This window comes from Mastomys coucha, unplaced genomic scaffold (genome assembly GCF_008632895.1).
Source record: "Mastomys coucha isolate ucsf_1 unplaced genomic scaffold, UCSF_Mcou_1 pScaffold3, whole genome shotgun sequence".
In the NCBI taxonomy this organism is placed as follows: domain Eukaryota; kingdom Metazoa; phylum Chordata; class Mammalia; order Rodentia; family Muridae; genus Mastomys; species Mastomys coucha.
The window spans coordinates 8,677,308-8,699,745 of record NW_022196909.1 but is presented as its reverse complement, the minus strand read 5'-3'; the positions used below and the strand labels follow the sequence as shown (position 1 = coordinate 8,699,745).

The 22,438-nt window shown below is 46.0% G+C and overlaps 1 protein-coding gene and 1 long non-coding RNA gene across 3 annotated transcripts in view; both read left to right on the top strand.

Annotated features, from left to right (window-relative positions):
• Nr2e1 (nuclear receptor subfamily 2 group E member 1) overlaps nt 1-8,379 on the top strand; it is a 22,324-nt gene extending 13,945 nt beyond the window's left edge. The window contains exons 7-10 of the mRNA XM_031347963.1: nt 2,406-2,502; nt 2,890-3,039; nt 3,273-3,378; nt 7,850-8,379. Of these exons, the coding sequence (XP_031203823.1) occupies nt 2,406-2,502; nt 2,890-3,039; nt 3,273-3,378; nt 7,850-8,012 (516 nt within the window). The 3' untranslated portion in view covers nt 8,013-8,379. The remainder of the gene's footprint in view (nt 1-2,405; nt 2,503-2,889; nt 3,040-3,272; nt 3,379-7,849) is intronic.
• A 5,711-nt stretch (nt 8,380-14,090) lies between these two features.
• Nucleotides 14,091-15,428, top strand: LOC116075291. 2 transcript variants are annotated; one of them, XR_004112508.1, is made up of 3 exons: nt 14,091-14,127; nt 14,592-14,764; nt 14,870-15,428. It is a non-coding gene; the product is annotated as an uncharacterized LOC116075291 (long non-coding RNA). The 2 variants fall into 2 exon arrangements; XR_004112507.1 differs by having other exon boundaries at nt 14,111-14,155.
• The last annotated feature ends 7,010 nt before the right edge of the window (nt 15,429-22,438 follow it).

Genomic DNA, 22,438 nt, shown 5'->3' with positions numbered 1-22,438 from the left:
AAAAAAAAAAAAAAAAAAAAAACATCAAATTTACAATCTTTGTATTTTCTAACACTGGTGACAAGCCAGGCACAAGGAAACACAAGGGTAGTTCCCACTCAGCCTCACTCAGGGGCAAGAGAATCTTGAGTTTGCAGCCAGCTTGAGCTACAAGGAAAACCATTGCTACAATGATGTTTTCTTACAAACACTCAAACTGAGAGGACTGGAAGGCAGCAGGAGTGTTTATTCCCTGGGGAGAGTTTGTATCTTCCGCTCCAGGGTTTGTAGCTTCATCTCCACAGTGATGTGTCCAGTTTTGGCTACTGATTTATCACCCTGTAGAACCAAGAGGTGCCGTGCAGGTGTCTTGTTGGGTAGTATCTTGTTTGGTTTGTTCCTGTTGGTCAGTTTGGAGGCCTTGCTGGAGAAAGATCCAGGCCCTCGGGTGTGAGAAAAATGTGATTGCATTTTAGCAAATCCCATACATTTTGTTGTTTGGAAAATAAAAAAAAAATTTTTTTTAAATGCAATTATAACATAATTACATTTCTATTTTTCTTTCTTTTTCTTTTCCTTCCTTTCTTTTTGTTGTTGTTGTTGTTGTTGTTGTTTTGAGACAAGCTTGTCCTGGAACTTCATCTGTAGACGAGGTTAGCCTTGAACTCTAGAGATCCACCCGCTTCTGCCTCCCAAGGGCTAGATTAAAGGTGTTTGCCACTACTACCTGGCCATAATTACATTTCTAACTAATGATTCCATAGGTAGATACGACTTTATCAATATATTTTTACTCTGAAGAGAAAGAAGGAGGGGCTAGAGAGATGGTCTAGTGGTTAGGAACACTGGCTGTGCTCCCAGAGGATCTGGGTTCAATTCCCAGCACCTACATGGCACTCACAACTGTCCATAACTCCAGTTCCAGGGGATCTGACACCCTCACACAGACGTACATGTAGACAAAACAACAATGCACATAAAATAAAAATAAATATTTTTTTTATCAGGGTAACCATGATCCCTGGCTCTTGAAGGCACTTACAGAATCAATGACAATCCTTTCCCCAAGGGCTTGCTTTTTTTTTTTGGTCAAGCCTGGACCTTGCACATGCTGAGTGAGGGCTCAGGGAATGCTCTGCCACTGTGTTACACATGGGGCCCTAGGACATAGTTCTTAAAGCAGAGGGTTTAAGAACCCTTTTTCTCATACCTGGCTAATCATAAGCGCCTCCTTCCAGGTGATTCTCCAGGGGGGCAGACAATGGGCCAAACACATGTGATCTCCTAGCATGACATTTGACCACGATTATTGTTTACCTCTAATTTTAAAAAAAGTCCTATATTTGATGTAATAAAACTTTTAAAAAGCATTTTAAAAATTAAGCATTTTGGTCTAATTGTGAATTTAGTTACAAACCTTCATGAGTCATAGGTTTCAGAAGTAAATTAATTATTTTATATAGATTACCCAGCATTGGCTGGGTTGGTTTTTTTGTTTGTTTGTTTGTTTGTTTGTTGACATATTTCTAAACATGGAGAATCATTTTCAAGGTTGTCCTATCTTTGACCAGATTGACAGGTTACATTTATTCTTTTCTTCCCTCTGAGTGTGTGTGTGTGTGTGTGCGCGCGCGCGCTCACTTGCACATGTATATATAAATTGGCTATTTTTTTTCTGAAAACAAGAATTTGTAGACTCTAAGCCTAATAAAATTCACTTTCTGTCTGCCACTTAACCTTTGCTAGAAGCCTTTCAATGATACGCAAACTACAGTGAAGTGGAATTCAGTGTATTAATTTGGAAAAGGAGCCAGATTTTCATTTTAAATATTCAGTACCACATTTTATTAGAATGAAGATGGCGGGCACCTTGATGCTGTCCACTTATGAGTCTCAGAAAAATCAGGCAGGGAGACGAGGTAAACTCAGCAAAACCCGATTAACATAATTACACCCTGATTTTCCCTCCAGCCTCCTGGGAATTAGTGAGCTCTCCCTCTCCCTCCCCTCCCCTTTCCAGCCCCCGACTCTCCAGGGAGATGAGAACTCTGACCTAGGGCTTAGTCAGACAGTCTTTAGTGCTGTGCACCAGAGCAGTCCACCTGCTCAGCTGCTGCCAGCATTTGATGGAGAAGCCGAGGAGGTCTCCAGACAGTTTCTAGGTGACCAGCAAGTACATGAGGGGTTAACTCTTTCCTGAGGGGAATGATGAGCTGGAGAGGCTGACTCTGAAATGCCTGTGTGTGTCTATAAGCACTGCTTCAAAAAGCAAAATGTGGGAGAAAAGGGGCAAATAGATTATTTGAGGAAAAAAAAATGTACCAAGACAGGCGTTTAAAGCACTTTAACGGAAATTTACATATGGAAATTGTTTATAAATTTATAAATTACACACTATATTATATTATACATCTATTGTATGACAGCTGATGCTTTTGGAAGACGCGTGGAGAGAACTGTTTGTTCTAGGAATAGCACAATGGGCCATTCCGGTTGATGCTAACACTCTACTGGCTGTATCTGGTAAGAATTGCACAATTTAATGACTTTGTTGTAGAAATTACCATAAAAATACATTACTGAAAAAAGAACAACATGTAAAGAATAACAAATTCCCACTGAACAATAGAGTATACCTGTCATTTATAAATCTATATTTAAATGCAAATAATGTTGTTTCGTTGTATTCATGACTGCTTGCATTGTTATTTAAATGCAAATTACTGTGTTTGTTATCATCCAAGAGAAGATTTTATATTAACTTTCATACAATATAGCCAGTTTACATGGAACCAGATATCTCAGAGTGACAATTGGACAGATACTGATATGCAGGATTTTGTCAAAAATCAATATTAAAACATGAAAATGCCTTCATATTAGAGTATTTATCCAAGATTTCAATTCTAGGCATGAATACTGACAACACAGACTCCCAGAAGCTGAACAAGATCATATCTGAAATTCAGGCTTTGCAGGAGGTGGTGGCTCGGTTCAGACAGCTCCGATTAGACGCCACTGAATTCGCCTGTCTCAAATGTATTGTCACTTTCAAAGCTGGTAAGCAGACACACACCCCTATCTCTTACCACCCCATTAATGCAGCTACTTCAAAGCCTAGCTCTAGACTAACCTGTAAGGGGGTGGGGGGGGCAGGAAGGGAAAACATGGATGGAGGTGAGTGGTGTTTCCATGGAATTGACAAGACTTTCCTGCTCATCCGTTTCCCATGCCCTGTGTGCCCACGGTACTCTCCATGCCGTCTCTCACAGTCTCCTGGTCTCCATTTCTAGTTCCTACACACAGTGGTTCTGAACTGAGAAGTTTCCGGAATGCTGCGGCCATTGCAGCTCTCCAGGACGAGGCTCAGCTAACTCTCAACAGCTACATTCATACCAGGTGACCGCTATTTGCTGGGAACGTGTACTTAAGAAAATTGCCTCCATTGTGAATGCTCCAGCAGACAGTAAGAAGCCAGTTCAAACGTCCTGGCTAATTATCCTGTTGCCAGCCAGTTAATTGAGTTAGATTCCATGTCCTCACCTGTCTCTAGAGGGGAGGGTGAGAAGGGCGAATTGAATTAGGTGATGTGTGTGTGTGTGTGTGTGTGTGTGTGTGTGTGTGAGTGAGTGTGTAGCGCAGAGTCTAGGCACGGAGAGAGTAAAAAAAGCACTGGAGTCCGAAACATTACGTGACAGATTAGAAAAGGCACAGATCATCCTTAGACAGGTGCGCTTCTTCCCAGGCCACCCCCAAGTTCAAGGAGCACAGAGCTTTTGGCCATCTTTGCTCTGGTCATGACTGTTGCCTGATTTTAGTGGTTGGTGTCTGATGAGTTATCTGGAGTCCCAGCACCCACAACATTACCTCTGTCTAAGCAGGTAATGTTGATGTAGGATATTGGTAGAAACTCTCCAACTTGGAAGATCAATAAAGTTCCCATGGCCCAGCACCAGTATGGTCTTTCTAAATCTGTTTTTGTTTTAATTTATTTATTTTTATTAATTTTATTATATGTAAGTACAGTGTAGCTGTCTTCAGACACACCAGAAGAGGGCGTCAGATCTCATTACTGATGGTTGTGAGCCACCATGTGGTTGCTGGAACTTGAACTCAGGACCTCTGGAAGAGCAGTCAGTGCTCTTAACCGCTGAGCCATCTCGTCAACCCCTCTGACTCTGTTCTGAGGTGTGAAAAGGCAAGCTTTAAAAGGAGTAATGAGACCTCTTTAGCTTCCTAAGTTGGGAGTGTGGTCGATCTGAGGTTGGAATAGAATCATCTCAGGAGTCGCCCTAGACACCTCGGTGGAGATAAGCCTATGGGCAAAGGCCACGATGCCCCCTCACCTACGGGGTCAGAGAAACCCGGAATCAACAGTATGTATGTAAGCGCTAAGAGATCACTATCTACATCCTGTATCACCCCTTCAGTGTTGAGAGAATAAAACTGTACCACACTCATTAAACAAACAAACAAACAAAAAACATTGAGGTGACCTGGCTTGGTGGTTTATGTGTGTCTGCTTTTCCACAGTAAAGAGCCAGAGCTGGAGATTTAAACTCTAGAATATAAATCATAAGCACTTAATTTTGTAATTCACAGTTACAAAACGGAACAGTACTTCGTCTGAGCTTGTCTCCCCCATCAAACTCTGACTTGTGTATTGCAACTAAGCTCTGACTCTGTGAGCTGGGAGTGTGTTCAGAACACCAGGCGGAGAACACGGAAGTCGGTTACTGGTTCAGCTTAGCCTTGGCTAGGCGGTCACTCTGCACAAGTGGGGTGATGCAAATTATCACCAAGGACAAGAGACTGCCCTTACTGATGCAAATTATCACCAAGGACAAGAGACTGCCCTTACTGTCGTGTGAAGTGGACAGAAACACCACCTTCAATTCATACAGGAGAGGGGAGAGGGAGGAGTGGGAGACATTCTAGCTAGGAACGAATAAGGCAGACCCAGAAGAGTTGGCTAATGAAGAGGACGCTTGAGAGGGCCTTCTCATGGCGGAGGGGTTTCAGTAAGGAAGTGTGGGTGCAGCTCCTGGGGCAGGGTGCTGCCAGAGGTGGTGTGTGAGGTGCTGAGGACCTCTGAGACAGCTCAGTACTCCAGGAGCTGCTGGTAGGGTGGTTTGGCAGAGTCCCACCCCTGGTTATCACTGTCTAACCCTGGAGCTGTAGTTATAGATGGGTGTGAGCTGCCATTTGGTTGCTGGAGACTGAACCTGAGTCCTCTGGAAGAGCAGCCAGTGTTCCTAACCACTGAGCTGTCTCTCCAGCCTTCCCCCTAACCCCCAGTATCTAATTCTCTACAGTTTGACCAGTCATGTGGGTCTCTGTAGTAAGCATCATCTATTGATCTCCTGGGAAAAGCAGCTCCCTGGTGAGGGCTGGGAGCTAACTATGGGTAAATGACAGTTTGATAGTGTTCATCTATCAACATAGTACTAGGAGGCTCTTCTCTAAGGTGTATGACCTGCTCACTCGCAGGTTCTTAGCCCAGTTAACAGTGCCAGGCATGAGTTCATCTGGTGGAGTGGCCCTTAAATCCACTACAAAATCCAGTACCATGCTAGGTGGTACTCTACTGCATGTATAATAAGCTGTTCTTAATGACTGAGTGACCAGCTCTTTCCCAACTAGATAATGAAAGGAGTGGCACGGTTGAGCGGCTAATCTGCTTGCAGGCAGTCAGGAGCTAACATTTGGCTTGGGTACAGCTCAGTGACAGAGTACTTGATTGCTGTGCACACACAAGGCTCTGTGCACATCCCAGCACATGCACAAGGCAGTTGGGTGTGTGTGGTTTCTGGATTCTCCCAAATCCATCCTTCTAGAACATACTGTTTTCTGAAGCAGCTTCTTAGTGGGGAAGGTTTAGCATGTGGGGCAGATGCCATGGACACAGTAGAGACTGTACATATCCCTGCTAGCTCAGCTGTGCCGAGCTCTCTCTGCCCAATCCTGGAAAGAGAAACAGAACCTCAGAAGAGAGAAGTGACCAAAACCAAAGGAAGGCCTAGCAGATTGCTCAGCAAACAACAAATGGTGAAACATAGCTGTTTTGTTCTTCTGTTTGTTAATGAGGTTGTTTGGTATTTTTTTTTGGTTGAACATTTTGGGTTTTTTTGTTTTTTTTTTTATTGTTTTTTGGTTATTGCTGTCTGGCTGAGGGTCTCGTTCCATAAGCCGGACCAACCTGGATTCACTATCACTCTGTAGTACAAGCTAGTTTTAAACTCATGGCAACCATTCTGTCTCAGATTCCCAGGTCCTACGATTATAGGGATGAGCCACCGTATCTAACATTTTTTTTCCAGCCAAAAGATTTATTTATTATTATAAATAAGAACACTGTAGCTGTTTTCAGACACACCAGAAGAAGGCATCAGATCTCATTATGGATGGTTGTGAGCCACCATGTGGTTGCTGGGATTTGAACTCAGGACCCTTGGAAGAGCAGTCAGTGCTCTTACCCACTGAGCCATCTCTCCAGCTCAAGATTTATTTATTTATATGAGTACACTGTGGCTATCTTAAGACACACCAGAAGAGGGTGTCAGATCCCATTGCAGATGGTTGTGGGCCACCGTGTGGTTGCTGGGAATTGAACTCAGGACCTCTGGAAAAGCAGTCAGTGCTCTTAACCCTGAGCCATCTCTCCAGCCTTAACATTTTTTTTTTTAACTCTAGATAAATGTCATCATTTCCATATCACCTTATTAAGTTTGTTCTGGTGCCTTGTCCGTGTGAGTTCCTATAAAACTTGATACAATGAGATCCAAACAGTTTCAGAGTGATTTATGTCTGGCTTTATGTCTGGCTGGCTGGACGGACGGAGTTCTTCTTTGTCCAGAGCAAAAAGGCGAACGTGGAAGTTGTTCTCCTAGATCCTTTCTGTAGAGTGGGGCTATTGGGCAGTTAAACGCAGTTAGCAAGGTTCTGTGAAGGGATTCGTGAAGGGTCTCTCAGTTTCTGGCACCTGTGACTGAGGTGGAACATGGCTCATCACACAAGTGTCTCTGGAGCTCAGTTTTAGGTAGCTTTTTCTTAGTGGAGGGATGCTTTTCTGTGGAGGGTTTTGATGCCTGACTGCAAACCATTGGCTGGAGGGAGATCAGGGTTTGAGAGGTGGGGACATAAGCATCTAAGACAGTGGGGAATTGGATGTGCACATCTGAGTGCAAATGTATGTTGAACATCAAGTAAGGACATTGTTAAGCAATTTTTCCCATCTTTAATTATATGCCAATTTCATTGACATGAAAGTTGGGTGGCAGTGCCACCCAACAGAACTTAGTCTTTAATTTGCAGTGTAATAAGGGTGGAATTATTCCTGAGAGTGACAAAGTATAATGCCTGAATGATAATTTGGAGAATTGCTTAGAAAAAAGGAGCCATTTTATTTGAGAGAAATCGTCTGCTCAAGAGTGTTGAGAATTTAAAACTATGAATTCCACTGCCAACTTCATAATCAACCCTATGGTCATTCCCTACAGTGATAGCATTGTGTTTATTATTTGGCTTAAAATTAGCATCAGGTGTCTGAAGGCTGATTTTTCTAGAAATAAAAATGTGCTCTCTTTGCTAACATTGAGATATTGATAAATGGGTGGGTGGGTGGGTGGATGGATAGAGTGAGTGAGTGAGTGAGTGAGCGAGCGAGCGAGCATGTGATTTGGTCAATGTTATTCCTGTAGTCTACCTGTGGAACAGGGACAAAGGTCCCTGTCCTGAAGTCTGCTGCTGGGACATGTTTCTGAAGAGGCCCAGGTCAGGCAGTTCCCCGAGGAATGGTGTGTGTTGAAGCATAAGATGTGAGTTGCTGCTGGTGTGGGGCTCTGACATCTCCTGGCTTCTCCTATTGCAGATACCCCACCCAACCTTGCCGATTCGGGAAACTCCTGTTGCTTTTACCAGCTTTACGGTCAATTAGCCCCTCCACCATAGAAGAAGTGTTTTTCAAAAAAACCATCGGCAATGTGCCGATTACGAGACTACTTTCAGATATGTACAAATCCAGTGACATCTAAGGTCTTCAGCACCCACTTTCTAAGATGGGGCAGTATCAGATGGACGTCTACCATGCAGGACGAGCCTCAAATAACAAGACGTTCTGGAAGGAGAAACTTGGGAGGGAGTGGCCTTCAGGAAAAAAAAAATGCCAATGGACTCAAAACAACAGCTATGACCTGCTGTTCCCCTGAAACAGGACAGCTGGGAAGGCCAGGTGGTTACAACAGTTATTGTCACCATGCCCTGGGATGGGGTGAACTGGGGTCACCAGCACAGGCTGAGCCAGGTGTCTGCCTCTGACCTGGAAGATACAGCTGAGTCATTCAAAGCTGAAAGTCAAGCCATGCTTTCTTCTTCGTAGCACATAAAGTCAGTTGATCAACAGTAGGTTTTTTGTGTGATATCATCATATACTGTGGCCTTCAGGACTCGGTTGGGTTGGAACATGTACTTAAAAAAAAATAATGCTTAGGTTTTAAATCAAAAGTATTATCAAACGTTTTCCTTCTATCATAATACTTCATTAAGTGGCCTTCAGAACCAAGCGAGTAAGCGAAACCTAGCGCATGCTGCGCGACTTCCTTTCCCTCTCCCCCTTTCTGTTTTTTCTTTTCTTTTCTCTTCTTTTCTTTTCTCTTCCTTTCTCCTCTCCTCTCCCCTCCCCTGCTCTCCCCTCCCCTGCTCTCCCCTCCCCTTTCTTCCTTTCCCCTCCCCTGCTCTCCCCTCCCCATCCTTCCTCACCCCTCCCCTCCCTTCCTTTCTTCTCTTCTCTTCTCTTCTCTTCTCTTCTCTTCTCTTCTCTTCTCTTCTCTTCTCTTCTCTTCTCTTCTCTCCTCTCCTCTCCTCTCCTCTTCTCTTCTCTTCTCTTCTACCGTAGGCCAGGCAACCTTGTCAAAGGAACTGACGACAAAGGCACTTCTCAGCAAGGCTTCAGGGTGAGCAGAGTGGTGAGTGAGACACAGCAGCTCTAAGGAAAGAACCTCAGTCCAGGGAGGAGGAGTGCAAACAGCAAAACCAAATGATGTGGAGCCAGGTGATTGGGTGAGGTGGTCGCTGTCCCGTCATCAAAGTGCTGAAGCCAAAGGCCATAGGGTCAGCGAGTCACACCAGACAGTCAGCAGGGACGCAAGCCAGAAAGGAGATGCGTGCTAAACGGATCCCTAAACTTTCCGTTGCTAACAGCCTGAGACTCTCGGATGCCTTTCAGAAAACTCTGGTTTCTGATAAAGCCTCAAATGCATACATACATTCCCCCCCCCCATACCATCCTATACTCTTAGCTGCTCCTTGGGTATGAATCTATACTTACGGAAATATAGACACAAACAGTTTTAAATAGCTGCTGTACTTTTCACGTTTTGATTTATTAGGTACTAGCACCGAGGGGGAAAATTCAGCACTGGCCTAGCATAGGATGAGTCAAACTTCTCTTGTACAAAGTGAATTAACTGATTTGTGAAGTTAAAAGGTTGTACTCATTGTATTTACAAAGAATAAAAATATATTGAATTTAAGTAAACACTGCCTGATTTCTTCCCCACCTCTCTGGCTTGTTCTTCCCCATCAGTAACAAGGTGGTGGCATCCCCAGCCGATGTAAGAACCAAAACTCAGAGCCCTCCAGCGTGGAGCAGAAAGAACTGAGCAACAAAGGAGATGCCCTTCCTACAGTGAATCCCATTTGTAAAATGGCGAATAAAGAAATAAAATATAAGACCCCATTCTCTATGGCTCTCAGATGTAATTGCATCTGTTAGGAAAATTGCTGTGTGAGGAAGAACACGGCTGGCAAGCAGACTTCATTTCACTGGGTTTTCAGCCTCACCAGTCCTGACCAGGAGTTTGCAATCACTGTACTGGTGAGTGACGTGGGGAGGGAATCACAAGAAGGTCATGCAGCTGTCCCCAGGAGCACAGGGGGAACAGCATGGACATGGGGGGTGGCAGACCAAGCAAGAGCCAGTATGCCTCTGTTCTTGTCTGAAATGACCTTGCACATAGGATGCACAGTTCAACCATCCACACCTTGTCTACTGACTCTACAGAGAATGGGAAGTCCATCCTGCTTCTAGCACAGTGCTAGAAGATTCATCTGTTGTGCACATGACTGTGGGTTCTACACTCAGGCCCATACACAAGCAGCAGGTACCCAACTAAGTATGCAAGAGCATCCCTTCTGCTCTGCATTTCCCAACTTAAATGCCCATCAACAGAGAGTGGACATCGCGTGGCAGATAGGGAATGACTAGGTCCTTATGCCTCAGTGAGAGTAAGTCAGACTTACAGCGCAGGAAAAATGAATTGCACGGGATATATGTGACCTGGTTCCATTTACATAGTTTTGCAACCTACAGACCAGACACTCTTTGTAAGCATTTAAATGTTATAGTGAACATGTAATGCGATCGTGAGTGGTATAAATGCTTATACTCATTGTAGACAGAGGTCAGATCTGGAACACGGTAAGACTGGTCATGGGTAGCTAGAAGACCTTCTTGTGTAATGGTTTAGTTATTAATAAACAAAAACGAAAAGCACTGCAAGGTCAAAGACTAGAATTAATAATACTGGCCGATGGGTCCAGGCTGTTTATTCACATTCAGTCCAGCTTTGCTTCGTTGCTGCTGCAGGGTAGCAATTCCCAAAGCACAAATAAATCAAAAGCTCCACCTATGTCATTGGGTGTAGGTAATATATCTGGAAAAGAAGAAACTTCCCAGATTTAGAAAGCCCATCTGTCGGGGCTGGAGAGATGGCTCAGTGGTTAAGAGCACTGACTGCTCTTCCGAAGGTCCTGAGTTCAAAGCCCAGCAACCACATGGTGGCTCACAACCATGTGTAATGGGATCTGATGCCCTCTTCTGGCTTGTCTGAAGACAGCTACAGTGTACTTACATATAATAATAAATAAATAAATCTTAAAAGAAAATAAAGAAATAAAGAAAGCCCATCTGTCAAGTGAGAGTACTGCATTGATTTGATTGAGGTGGTGGTTGTTGTTATTGTTTGTTTATCTGTTTGTTTGTTTGAGACAAGGCCTTGCTGTGTGGCCCAGGCTAGCCTCAAATGCCTAATCCTCCTGTCACAGCATCCCCAGGACTGTGTTTTCAAGCATGTGCCACCATGCACCAAAAGCACAGAGAGGGTGGGGTCTGGGGCTCAGTTCATAGAGTGCTCGCCTAGTGTGTATGAAGCCCTGGGCTTGATCCCCAGCATTGCATAAGCCAGAAGTGGTTCAGCGCATGGATAACCTGGGCACTGGGGAGGTGGAGGCAGGAGAGTGGGGTCATTCTTGACACAGCAGATTAGAGGCCTGCCTGGGCTAGGTGAGAAAACCGCTTCAGAGGGGGGGAAAAAGTATGTGTCTTAGTTAGGGTTTTATTGCTGTAAAGAGACACCATGACCAAGGCAACTCTTACAAAAGACAACATTTAATTGGGGCTGGCTTATAGGTTCAGAGGCTCAGTCCATTATCACTGTGGTGGGAAGCATGGCAGCATGCAGGCGGGCATGAGGCTGGAGAAGGAGCTAGGAGCTCTGTATCTGAATCCCAGGACAGCCAGGAAGAGACTATCTCTACCTGGGCACTGGGCAGAGCGTGAGCATAGGCCCTCAAAGCCCACCCCTACAGGGACACCATTCCTCCAACAAGGCCACACCCCCCAATAGTGTCACTCCCCGTGGGCCAAGAATTCAAACATCTGAGTCGGTGGGAGCCAAACTCATTTAAACCACCATGGTATGTAAAGACGCTCGCTTTCTCATCTTGAGGCTGGATCCTGCAGGTACTGTTCTCTGCTAACTGATGTTTTGGTTTGGGACTCATTATGGATGGTTGTGAGCCACCATGTGGTTGCTGGGATTTGAACTCAGGACCTTTGGAAGTGCTCTTACCCGCTGAGCCATCTCTCCAGCCCAATTCCTGTTTTTCAAGGTCTGTCTGAATATCCTGGGCAGAAGGCTGAAGACTGAGGCCCCACTTTCCTGACTCAGTGGGGCTGTACAGGCAGGCAGCTTGTCTGAGTTCTGGAAGCTGTGTTTGCCTTCCTATATCTTCAGATAGTATTGGTCGCTCTTGGGTTTCTGACAGGGTCGAAAGACTACTTTGAAGTCTCATAGCCAACCCAGGCTTTCTAACATTGAGAAAATATATTTGAGAAGATAGTTTTCAGATAGTATACAAGCTAAACCAGGACATAACATATGGATTTATAAGTCTTTTAAATTAGGATAGATGACAGAGTGTTCTATTTAATTGACAAAAATGATGGATTGGGTGTTAGGTCTATCTTGTACTTTATAAATTACAAAATAGTAACAGTTGTGTTCGACTTATATCTGAGATAAAAGAGGACAAGATGTAGCTACTAGTGTCTCCTGGCTTATGGCAAATCCTAGCAGATTCACCACTGGAGGATTTAGATTTAATATGGCTTACAAGATCAGAATTCTAGTTGTTGTGCCCAGAGATTGAGTTACCATTGTTTCTGAACTAAGTTTGCGTGGTGTTTTCCTCCACGTGGTGGCTGGACTGGGTTCCAGAGAGAAAGGTATGGTGGCAAAGTGTGGGTTTGCCAGAAGTGCGCCACAAAAGGCCGTGGGAGATTTGAAGCACGAGGCTGGCATGGTAAAGGCCTACCAGTGGGAACTTAGCGAGCTGGGTGGAGAGATGTCGGAGCTCTGAATCAGAGAGTCTCCAAGAGATAAGAACAGGCCAGCCATTGCCTGCCAGTGCCTGGCCAGCCAGTCTGTCTGTGCCTTGCCAACAATAGTGTGGATTCTTTTCAAATATTTTCCACAACAACCCACCTGGAAAGGAACTCCTCCCCCGAGGTTAGAGTTGACTGCGGGCCTAGCTCTGGCCAATGGAAAGTAACCTGGCTTGAGATTCTCAAATTATTTCACCGATAGCTCAAGGGTTTTCATCTAATTTAGGATTCCATGAATTGTGACTGCCTTCCTCAATCTCCTTATCTTTGTTTTCAAGAGGGGCTTCCTACATAGCCCATGCTAGCCCCAAATCCCAATCCTTTATCACCTTCTTGAATGCTGGGACTCCAGGCTTGTCCTGTCATGCCTGGTCCTTAATTACTCTTATTAAAATGGAAACACTTTACTTTCTCCATGTGTCTGGCTGTTCCCTGGCTATTGGGGAATCAAACCCAGGGCTTCACACATACTGGGCAATGCCAGGTTAGATCCCATCCAACGTAGGGCCTTAGGTTTCTAATGCTGTGAGCAACACCATCACCAAAAACAACTTGGGGGAAACAGGGCTTATTTCATCTTGTAAGTCTCAGGTTACAATTCATCACTGAAGGAAGTCAGAGCAGGAACTGAAGGCAGGAACTGAAGCAGAGGCCATGAAAGAACTATGCTTAGTGGCATTCAGAACTACCGGCCCAGGGGAGGCACCGCCCACAGTGAGCTGGCCCCTCCCACATCAATCACCAATCAAGAAGATGCCCCACATGCCACCTGGCAGGGGCATTTTCTCAACTGAGTTTCCCTCTTCCCAAATGACGAAGCTTGTGTCAAGTTGACTTAAAGTAGCAAACATACCGGGTATCTCACTTTATGGATGGTTCTCTGACTACCTCTCTGTTGACTAACAGTTTCTCACTATGCCAAACTAAACTGCAAACAAACAAACTTCTAGATATACTTTTTTGTGGCCTTGTGGGGGTATTTTCGTAGGATAAAGTCTTCTAGTGATTTTTCTGGGTCAAAGATTATATGCATTTTTAATTTCAATGGGTACAGCCAAATGGCTCTCCAAAAGGGTTGTATCAATTTGCACTCCTGCCAAGAGGGTCTGAGAGGGCCCATTTCACCGCTCAGAATTTAAAAGTGCTTAATCAGACAAAGGCTTGATGAACACTTCAGAGGCTGTTAGAAAAATACAGAGAATGCATATGTTCCCATCATTAATATGCCTCCCATATGATGCTCTGGCTCCAGCTAAGTAGGTCTTGCCCGGCCCCCATGGTCAGAGCTGCATTGCTAGGCCACTCCTGTGAACCTGACAGATTTCCATGTCACAATGAAGGCCAGGAGAAAGTTGGTGCATGCAGATGAAGAGCCACTGTGGCTGATCTCCTCTACTGAGAAAGATCTTGCTACACAAACCAAGGTACCTGGGGCTGGAGTGTCACTTAGAGGTAAAATAAGGGCTTGCTACAGTCAAGGCCCTGGGCTCGAGCCCTTAGCACTGCTAGAGAAAACAACCAGCCCCCATCAGAGAACAGATTCTCCTTTAAAAAGAACATTAACAAAAATAATCACTTCTGAAGTAACAATCTCTCTCCTTCCCCCTCCCCCTCCTCTTCCCCTCCCTCTCTCTTTCTCTCTCCTCCTCCTCCTTCTCCCCCCTCTCCACCCAAAGTTGGGGCGGGAGAGGGTGAGAGAACAGAATTACTGGGTAGACTGCAGGACAGCAGGCTGGGCAGTAACTCTCCTTCAACTGAGAGAGCTCCAGTACCCTTACCACCAATGACAAACGGCTTATTTCCCATGCGGTCTGCATTTTGAGTGGTGCTTGTAGGGTTTTGGAACATGTGCTGGCTCTTTTTCTCCAATTGCTGCTAACCTCCACAGGGCCTGCGTGGGGAAGGCCACGAGCTCAGCTGCACACAGCCAGCTGGCCCATCAGCAGTGTGGCACCAGACAGACTCGGATGAGGAACCAGAGTGCCGGCAGCCACATGTCCTGGCATCTTTGTGTCTCGACGAAGTGATACAATTTCTAATTGGAAACCGCCCGCCTGCGGAGTCAGTGTCATGAGGACACCAAGCTTTGCTCTTTAGACCAGCAGGGTGGCCTTACTCGGTCCATGGTACCAGTGTCACAAATATCGTCTGCTCTCTGTGTTCCAGGACACTGAGCCAGGGTCGAGAGAGATCCAGATGCTTTCTTCGTGGAGTCTAGAAGACAGACACAACCCCTGTCCGTCCTGGCCAGTCCGGATGTTTCCTCAGCCATGATCCTGGGGGAAGGAGCACAGGCCAGGGTCAAGCAAGATCTGAGCTTGTAGTTCCAGCCATGAGACCCTCGATCATGGCCATCAGCTTCCCTTTCTGCTCCTGTGGATCACATCTGGGAAACGGAGGATTCAGCTCAGCAGGGCCTAACTGCCCTCCTTCCAGTCTAAAATCCCATCGTCATTATCTTCAAGTGGGCCACGGAGGCCACAGGAGAAGTCCTCCTCAAATTAAGTCCTTTCCCAAATGTGCTTAATCTTGGCTACTAGTCCCTCAAATCCTTCCACTTAGACAAGTCTGTCTCCACCTTGGCTCCTCATAAGATCACCTGGGGAGCTTTGAAAAGCTCAACACCCAGGCTGTAGCCCAGGACAATTATATCAGCCTCCCTGGAGGTAGGGCCCAGGCATCGTGTGTGTGTGTGTGTGTGTGTGTGTGTGTGTGTGTGTGTGTTGGGGGGGTTGTGTATATATGCTATGTGTGTTGTATATTATTACATATGTTGTGTGTGTGGTATGCATATGTACTTTTTGTTTATATGTGTGGTGTATGTGTGTCGTGTGTGGTGTGTGTATGTTTCATGTATATTTGTGTGGGGTGTGTGTATGGATGGGTTATGTTATATGTGTTATGTATGTATTATGCATGTTGTTTGTGTGGTGTGTGCATGTATGTTTTGTTTGTATTGTGGTGTGTGTGTGTGTGTGGTGTGTGTGGTGTGTGTGGCGTGTATGTGCTATGTATGTTATGTGTTATGTGTGATGCCTGTGTGTGGTGTGTGCATGAGTGTTTTGTTTGTATGTGTGTATGTGTGATGTGGGTTGAACCCAGGACTGTGTGTCAGGTGCCCAGTCATTGAGCTGAGCTAGACGCCAGTCTGATACAACTGTCAAACTACCAAGTAACTCCCACTGTAGCTAGGACTAGATGCCCCAGCTCAGGAAGGTGCATCTTCAGGCTCGCCCGCCCCGTGTGTCTGGTTGCTCTGCCCCCGCTCCCTGGTGACCTTTTAAGAAGTTAATTCTTCCCCTCTTCTCCTGCTCTGGCCTGTCATTGAGCTCACCCAGCTGATTGCAGAGCCTGTGATTGAGGACCTCTTCTGACCGGTTCCCTTTCCCCCAAAATTAACGTGATCATTAAGGCTTATAATTTCACTCACCAGTACTATCAATCAAGGGTCTGTGAAAACGGAGTTAAGAGTCCTTTTGTAATTGGCAGCAGTCTGGGATCCTGAGCAGAGCATTCATGGTCGGTGGGGAGGCTGTAGGAAAGGGGGGCTGGTATGCAGAATAGAGATGCACCCCTGAACTGACTGACTCCCAAAGCTTGCCTCCCCCAACCCCACCCCGGAGCTAGTAAGCTTCAGTCTCCATCTTCTGTGAAGGTCAAAAGGAGGAAGCCAGGTCTCCCGCCCCCAGTGTCTCTCAGTAGCATAGCAGTCTCCCCAGAGCCCCTGGAATAAGAAAGATGAGTGGATTTTTTTTTTTTATATATACAAAATGGAGAACTCAAGTCTGGTTGGGGAGGAGCAGTTAGTCTGGATTTCCATAGCTCAAGGCGGAGCTGAGGCCATCAGACCCCAAACGCTTTTGTACATTATTGCCTGCTTTTGTTGTGTAGGGATACCTCAGGACCATAGATGCTACAGCTGAGCCCAAAGTGATGCACACTGTGGCACCTCCCCAAGACCCAGGTAACTCCAGGGTGCTTCTGCATATAGGAAATGGAGGATCAGACCAGCCCGGGAGAAGAGCTTAGTTCTTCGTGGGAGGACTTGGGTTGGGTGTCTGATTCCAATTCGAGCCTATGCAACGCCTCATGGGACACCTAATACATACATGGTAGGTGGCATATGGGCCAGAGGTGAGGGATAGCTATTTCAAATACAGTATTATGCTGTAACAGGGAAGTAGAGGCAAGAAGATCAGGAGTTCAAGACCGTCCTCAGCCACAACGCAACTTCAAGGTCAGCCTGGGCTACAGAGGACCTTGTCTCATGAAAGCAAACCGAGAATAACAGCAATAAGAAATCAAATACAACATTATAACAGCATGCCATGTCTTTCTTCTTCTTTCTCTTTTAAAGACAACAGCAGGAAAATCTGAAGGCAGAGAAAGCTGCTTCTAATTGTGGCTCCTCAAGGTAGGCATTTCAGCTTTTATTTTTCTAGTTGCTGCACACACCTATATATTTACCAAGGCGGCAAACAGCAACCATGCGTTGCATGCTGATACCCTCACTGTCCAAATACTAGCCTTTCCTATTTGTAGCTATGGACTTACAGAATGCCTTCTGAAGAGGTCAGCTCAGGAACTTCGGAAAATTCCACTGGACCCTTCCCCTCCTGGAAGCAAAAGGTCATAAAGAACATAGGCACCCCTCCCCTCTGGAAGGGAGGGCTGATTGCATTCCTCAGACCACAGGGAGGAGGGACGGACCACTGGAGCTCTTAGACACATTGGCCCACCTACCTCATTCCCTACAGACCAGTCAGTTTAAAAGTCACACTGTTCTGCCAGTCTCATTGTCCCTAATGGCTGCTGCCTGGGGAACTGTATAAAGTCCCTGTGCATGCTGTGCATGGTCGCTCTCTCTCCATGTGCAGGGTGACCCCAACATGCTGGAACAATAAGTTCCTCTTGCGTTGACTCCTGGCTCTGCGTCATTCACTCAGGAAGTCCCTGGTAAGCTAAGGCTCGCCCGAGTCTTACACTTCCACTGTGTGCACGATAAATCTGTTACTCAGAGTGTGCCAGGACGTACTTGCCATTCATTGTTTGGATAATTAGGCTTAATAAAAATGCTTAATAAAATAAATGCAGAACATAGGGAATGCCATGAACAAGTCCTAGCCTGAGTTGGGTTTAAATTGTGAACTCAGGATAGAGAGACAGCTCAGAAGCTAAGAACACTGGCTGCTTCTCCGGACAGCTGGGGTTGGATTCCCAGCACCTTATCAATCAGTCAGTGAAGTTCACAATCTGTTGCAATTCCAGTTCCAAGGGGAGGTAACTTTTTTCTGTCCTCCCTGGGTACTAGGTATGTGTGTGGTACACAGGCACACATCTGGGCTGGGAAGAGTTTTAGGGGACTGCTTCTAGAAGCTTGGTAATAATTTGACATTGGGCCAGGACATGGAAGTAAGCTCAGGCAGGAATTTGACTTTGGGCTAGGACAGGGAGGTAGGCTCAGAGAGGGTGGGGTGGCAAGCATGGGGACGGGGGAGGCAACAGGGGTTTGTTCTTGTTGTTTCTGTTTGTTTGTTTGTTTGTTTTTTGGAGGGGAAACTGGGAAAGGAGAAATCATATGACACGTAAATAAAGAAAATATCTAATAAAAAATAATAAAACAAAACAAACAAACAAAAAGAATATTTACATTGGGGCTAATACAAAGCTCAAGGTAATTCAGCACGTGAGACATTCCTTTTATCTTGGTCATCTTAATAAGCCCCTAGAAACAGTGACCACAGGACTTTGTTTATTGCCTTGTTTGTTCCTTCACTTAGAACTTAAATCTAGTACTTAAAATGGTGTAAAAGCAGACTAGGAAAACATAAACCTGCTTCAGTCTCAGAACAGGTTGGGGTCATGCTACAGTGTTGTCTAGTTGCCTTTTTCTCTTTAATCCTTGATCCCTCCCTGGATAACCTGTTGACTGACTGAGCTGGCTTGGTCACCAGACAAAATACCCATACTCATAAAATAAAAATTAAAAAAAAAACTTTAAAACAAAATCTGTGAACTCCTGGTTCTTGATTCCTACTTCCTGAGATGAGGACTCCAGCAGAAGGTGGGCTCTGGGGATCTGCATTTAGCAACCCTCCAACAGCTGGCTCCGGTTCCATGCCCACCTAAAACACTGCTTGACACTTGAGGTGACTTTCTTCTGGGGCCATAAGTGATATCAAGAGTCATCTCTTTCATTTAGAGCTCTTCCAATCAGTACTAAGGCTGGGCACAAGAGAATAACTTCAAAAAAGCAGGTCCTGACTGGCGAGACCATACCCCATGGCTAGTGGTAAAGGTGTTTGCCATGAAGCCTGGCCACCAGGGTATGATCCCCAGGATCCACATGGAAGACGGTAAGAACCAACTCCCGGGCTGGAGAGATGGCTCAGCAGTTAAGAGCACTGACTGCCCTGCCAAAGGTCCTGAGTTCAAATCCCAGCAACCACATGGTGGCTCACAACCATCTGTAATGAGATCTGATGCCCTCTTCTGGGGTGTCTAAAGACAGCTACAGTGTACTTACACATATAAATAAATAATTAAAAAAAAAAAAAAGAACCAACTCCCAAAGTTGTGCGCACACACGCACACCCGCACATCCATAGCTCCAAGAAGAACAGTATGGACCAAGCTGGGGGTGTGGCTGTGTAGACCCGGGGTAGTGTAAACCTGTATACCTGGGTGGGGGCTAGTCAGGGCTACAGGAGACCCTGCCTCAAAACAACAAGAATGAGAATATAGGCCTGGAAGTGGTGGCACACTCCTTTAATCCCAGCACTTGGGAGGCAGAAGCAGGCGGATTTCTGAGTTCAAGGCCAACCTGGTCTACAGAGTGAGTTTCAGGACAGCCAGGAATACACAGAGAAACCCTGTCTTGAAAAAAACCAAAAAAAAAAGAGAATAACCAGGAAGTGTGGGCCATGTTGGAACTTCTTCACCACACCTGGCTGTTTGTAGGTGTCTGCTGTCTGTTCGCTGTCCTGGAAGGTAATGTCATCCGAGATCGTGCTGACATTGTGAAGGAACCAAGAACATCACTCCTGGCTCCTGGGTGCAGGAGCTCAACACTACTGTGATCGGCTAGAGGGTGAGATGAGTTTTCCTTCCATCTGCTTGGGGGAGAGGTCTCAACACTCAGTCTGCCGAATGGCTTGGCTCAGTGTGGGCTTCGTGCAAGATGAGAACGCCCTCCCCCCAGGCTCATACGTTTGAATACGCGTTCCTCAGTTGGTGGAATGGTATGGGAAGGATTAGGAAGTGCATTTTTGTTAGACGAGTTATTGAGGGTAGGCTTTGGAGTTTCAAAAGACTGCTACAGTCCCTGTGCTGTTTCCTGCTTGAGATGTGAGGTCTCAGCTACTGTGAGAGCAGCCTGCCACCTCTATTCCACCATTGTGGACTCTAAACCCCTGAAACCACAGGCCCCTTCAAAACTCTACCTCCTCCTCCTCCTCCTCCTTCCCCTCTTTTTCCTCCTCCCCCTCTTCCTCCACCTCCTCTTCCTCCTCCTTCTCCTCCTCCTTTTCTTCCTCCTCCTCTTCTTCCTCCTCCTCCTTTTCCTCTTCCTCCTCTTCTTCCTCCTTCTCCTCCTCCTTGTTTGTCTGCATGACTATAACCTGTGTGAGGGTATTGGATCCCTTGGAACTGGAGTGACAGATCACTGTAAGCTGCTGTGTAGGGGCTGGGAATTAAACCTGGGTCCTCTGGGAGAACAGCCAGTGCTCTTAACCTCTGAACCCAGTGCCCAGCCCCCAAGCTCTTCCTTCTATAAGTTGCCTTGATCATGGTGTCTTACCACAGCAATAGAAAGGTACCTTAAGACACTGTTGCTCCTAGAAGCATATCTCTTTCCCTGTACCCACCCAGTTCTTCATACCAACTTTCTTTCTCTCTCAAGTCTCACTATGATGGCCTCCCATGCTATCTAGTTTTAGGTCAACTTGACAGGGGCTGGAGTCATCTGAAAGGAGGGAACCCCAGCTGAGAAAATGCCTCCATAAGATCAGGCTACAGAGAAGCCTACAGAGCATTTTTGTAACTAGTGATCTATGGGGGAGGGTCCAGCCCACTGTGGGCGGTGCCATCCCTGGGCAGGTGGTCCTGGGTTCTATAAGAAAGCAGGCTGAGCAAGCCACGAGGAGCAAGCCAGTAAGCAGCACCCCTCCATGGCCTCTGCATCAATCAGCCCCTGCCTCTGGGTTCCTGCTCTGCTTTTTTTTGCCTTGGCTTCCCTTAATAGACTGTGATTTAGGATTTGTAAGCCAAATACCGCCCCCCCCAACCAAGTTGCTTTAGTCATGGTGTTTTATCACAGCAGTAGAAACCATAACCAAGGCATTCCCTCATGGAGAGTCACTTTGCTTAGTAATGGGACTTGAGGGTCTAGAAGAAACATCCGCCTCATTTCCCATGGTCTGCATGAAACCCGTGTGGAGACATTTCGCTGCTGTTACAGAATGCTAGAAATAACTCAAGAGAGAAAGGGTTTATTTAGGGCTCATCATTCATAGTCCTTAGTCTGTGGGGTTGTGGTAAGGCAGAACAACATGGTAATGAGAGTATGTGACAAACAGGGAAGAAAAGAAAGGGGAGGGACTTGGGATCTAATATAATTTTCTTTCCTTTCTTTTCTTTTCTTTTATTTTCTTTTCTTTTTTTCGAGACAGGGTTTCTCTGTGTAGCCCTGGCTGTCCTGGAACTCACTCTGTAGTCCAGGCTGGCCTCGAACTCAGAAATCCGCCTGCCTCTACCTCTCAAGTGTTGGGATTAAAGGCGAGCGCCACCACCGCCCAGCCCTGATATAATTTTCAAGAAGTTGCTCCTCTGGATGGATTTTCACCACCTCTTAAAATAGCGCCATGATCTGGAAGACTGAGCTTTCACCCCACGAGGCTGTAGGGACACGTTAAAGTCACTCCTTGACACTGGAATTGGTGCATCTTAAAAAAAAAAAAAACCACACACACAAAAAACAAAAGCCAGTAATGAGGCTGGATTCCAGAACTCTGGTAAATGGAGACACTCAGTGAACGGCTAATGCGGCCACTTGGAGGATTGTTCTAATCCTGCCCTGAAGCTTTCAGAAGAGGAGAAGGAGTCTCCACCTCACATAGATCCTCTGAAAAAATAAGGCAGTGACCAGGCCAGCTACCCACGATGGCTGTAGTGGTTTGAATAGGCCTGCCCAGGGAGAGGCACTACTAGTAGGTGTGGCCTTGTTGGAGTGTGTGTCACTGTGGGGTGGCCTTTGAAGTCCTATCCTTAGGCTCTGCCCAGGGTGGGAGAGGCACTCTTCCTGGCCGTCCTCAGATGAAGATGGAGAACTCTCAGCTCCTTCTCCAGGGCCATGCCTGCCTGGATGCTGCCATGCTCCTGCCTTGATGATAATGAACTGAACCTCTGAACCTGTAAGCCATCCCCAATTAAATGTTGTTCCTTATAGGAGTTGCCTTGGTCATGGTGTCTCTTCACAGCAATGGGACCCTAACTAGGACAAGGGCCTGCCCCGAATTTCCTTGGTCTTTCAAGTCATAGGAAAATGTATAGATGGCAAATGAACACTCTCCCAGGCTTTACACATGTGTATCAGCTGGTTTCTAAAAACAGGGAAGGAACCCGCTTCCCAATCAGCGCCATGTCCCTCATATTGTCTGAAGTTTCACCTCCCTTCAGTCCTCACTCTCTCTCTCCTAATTGCTCATTACTGCAACTTGAAGGTGCAGGAGAGCTCAA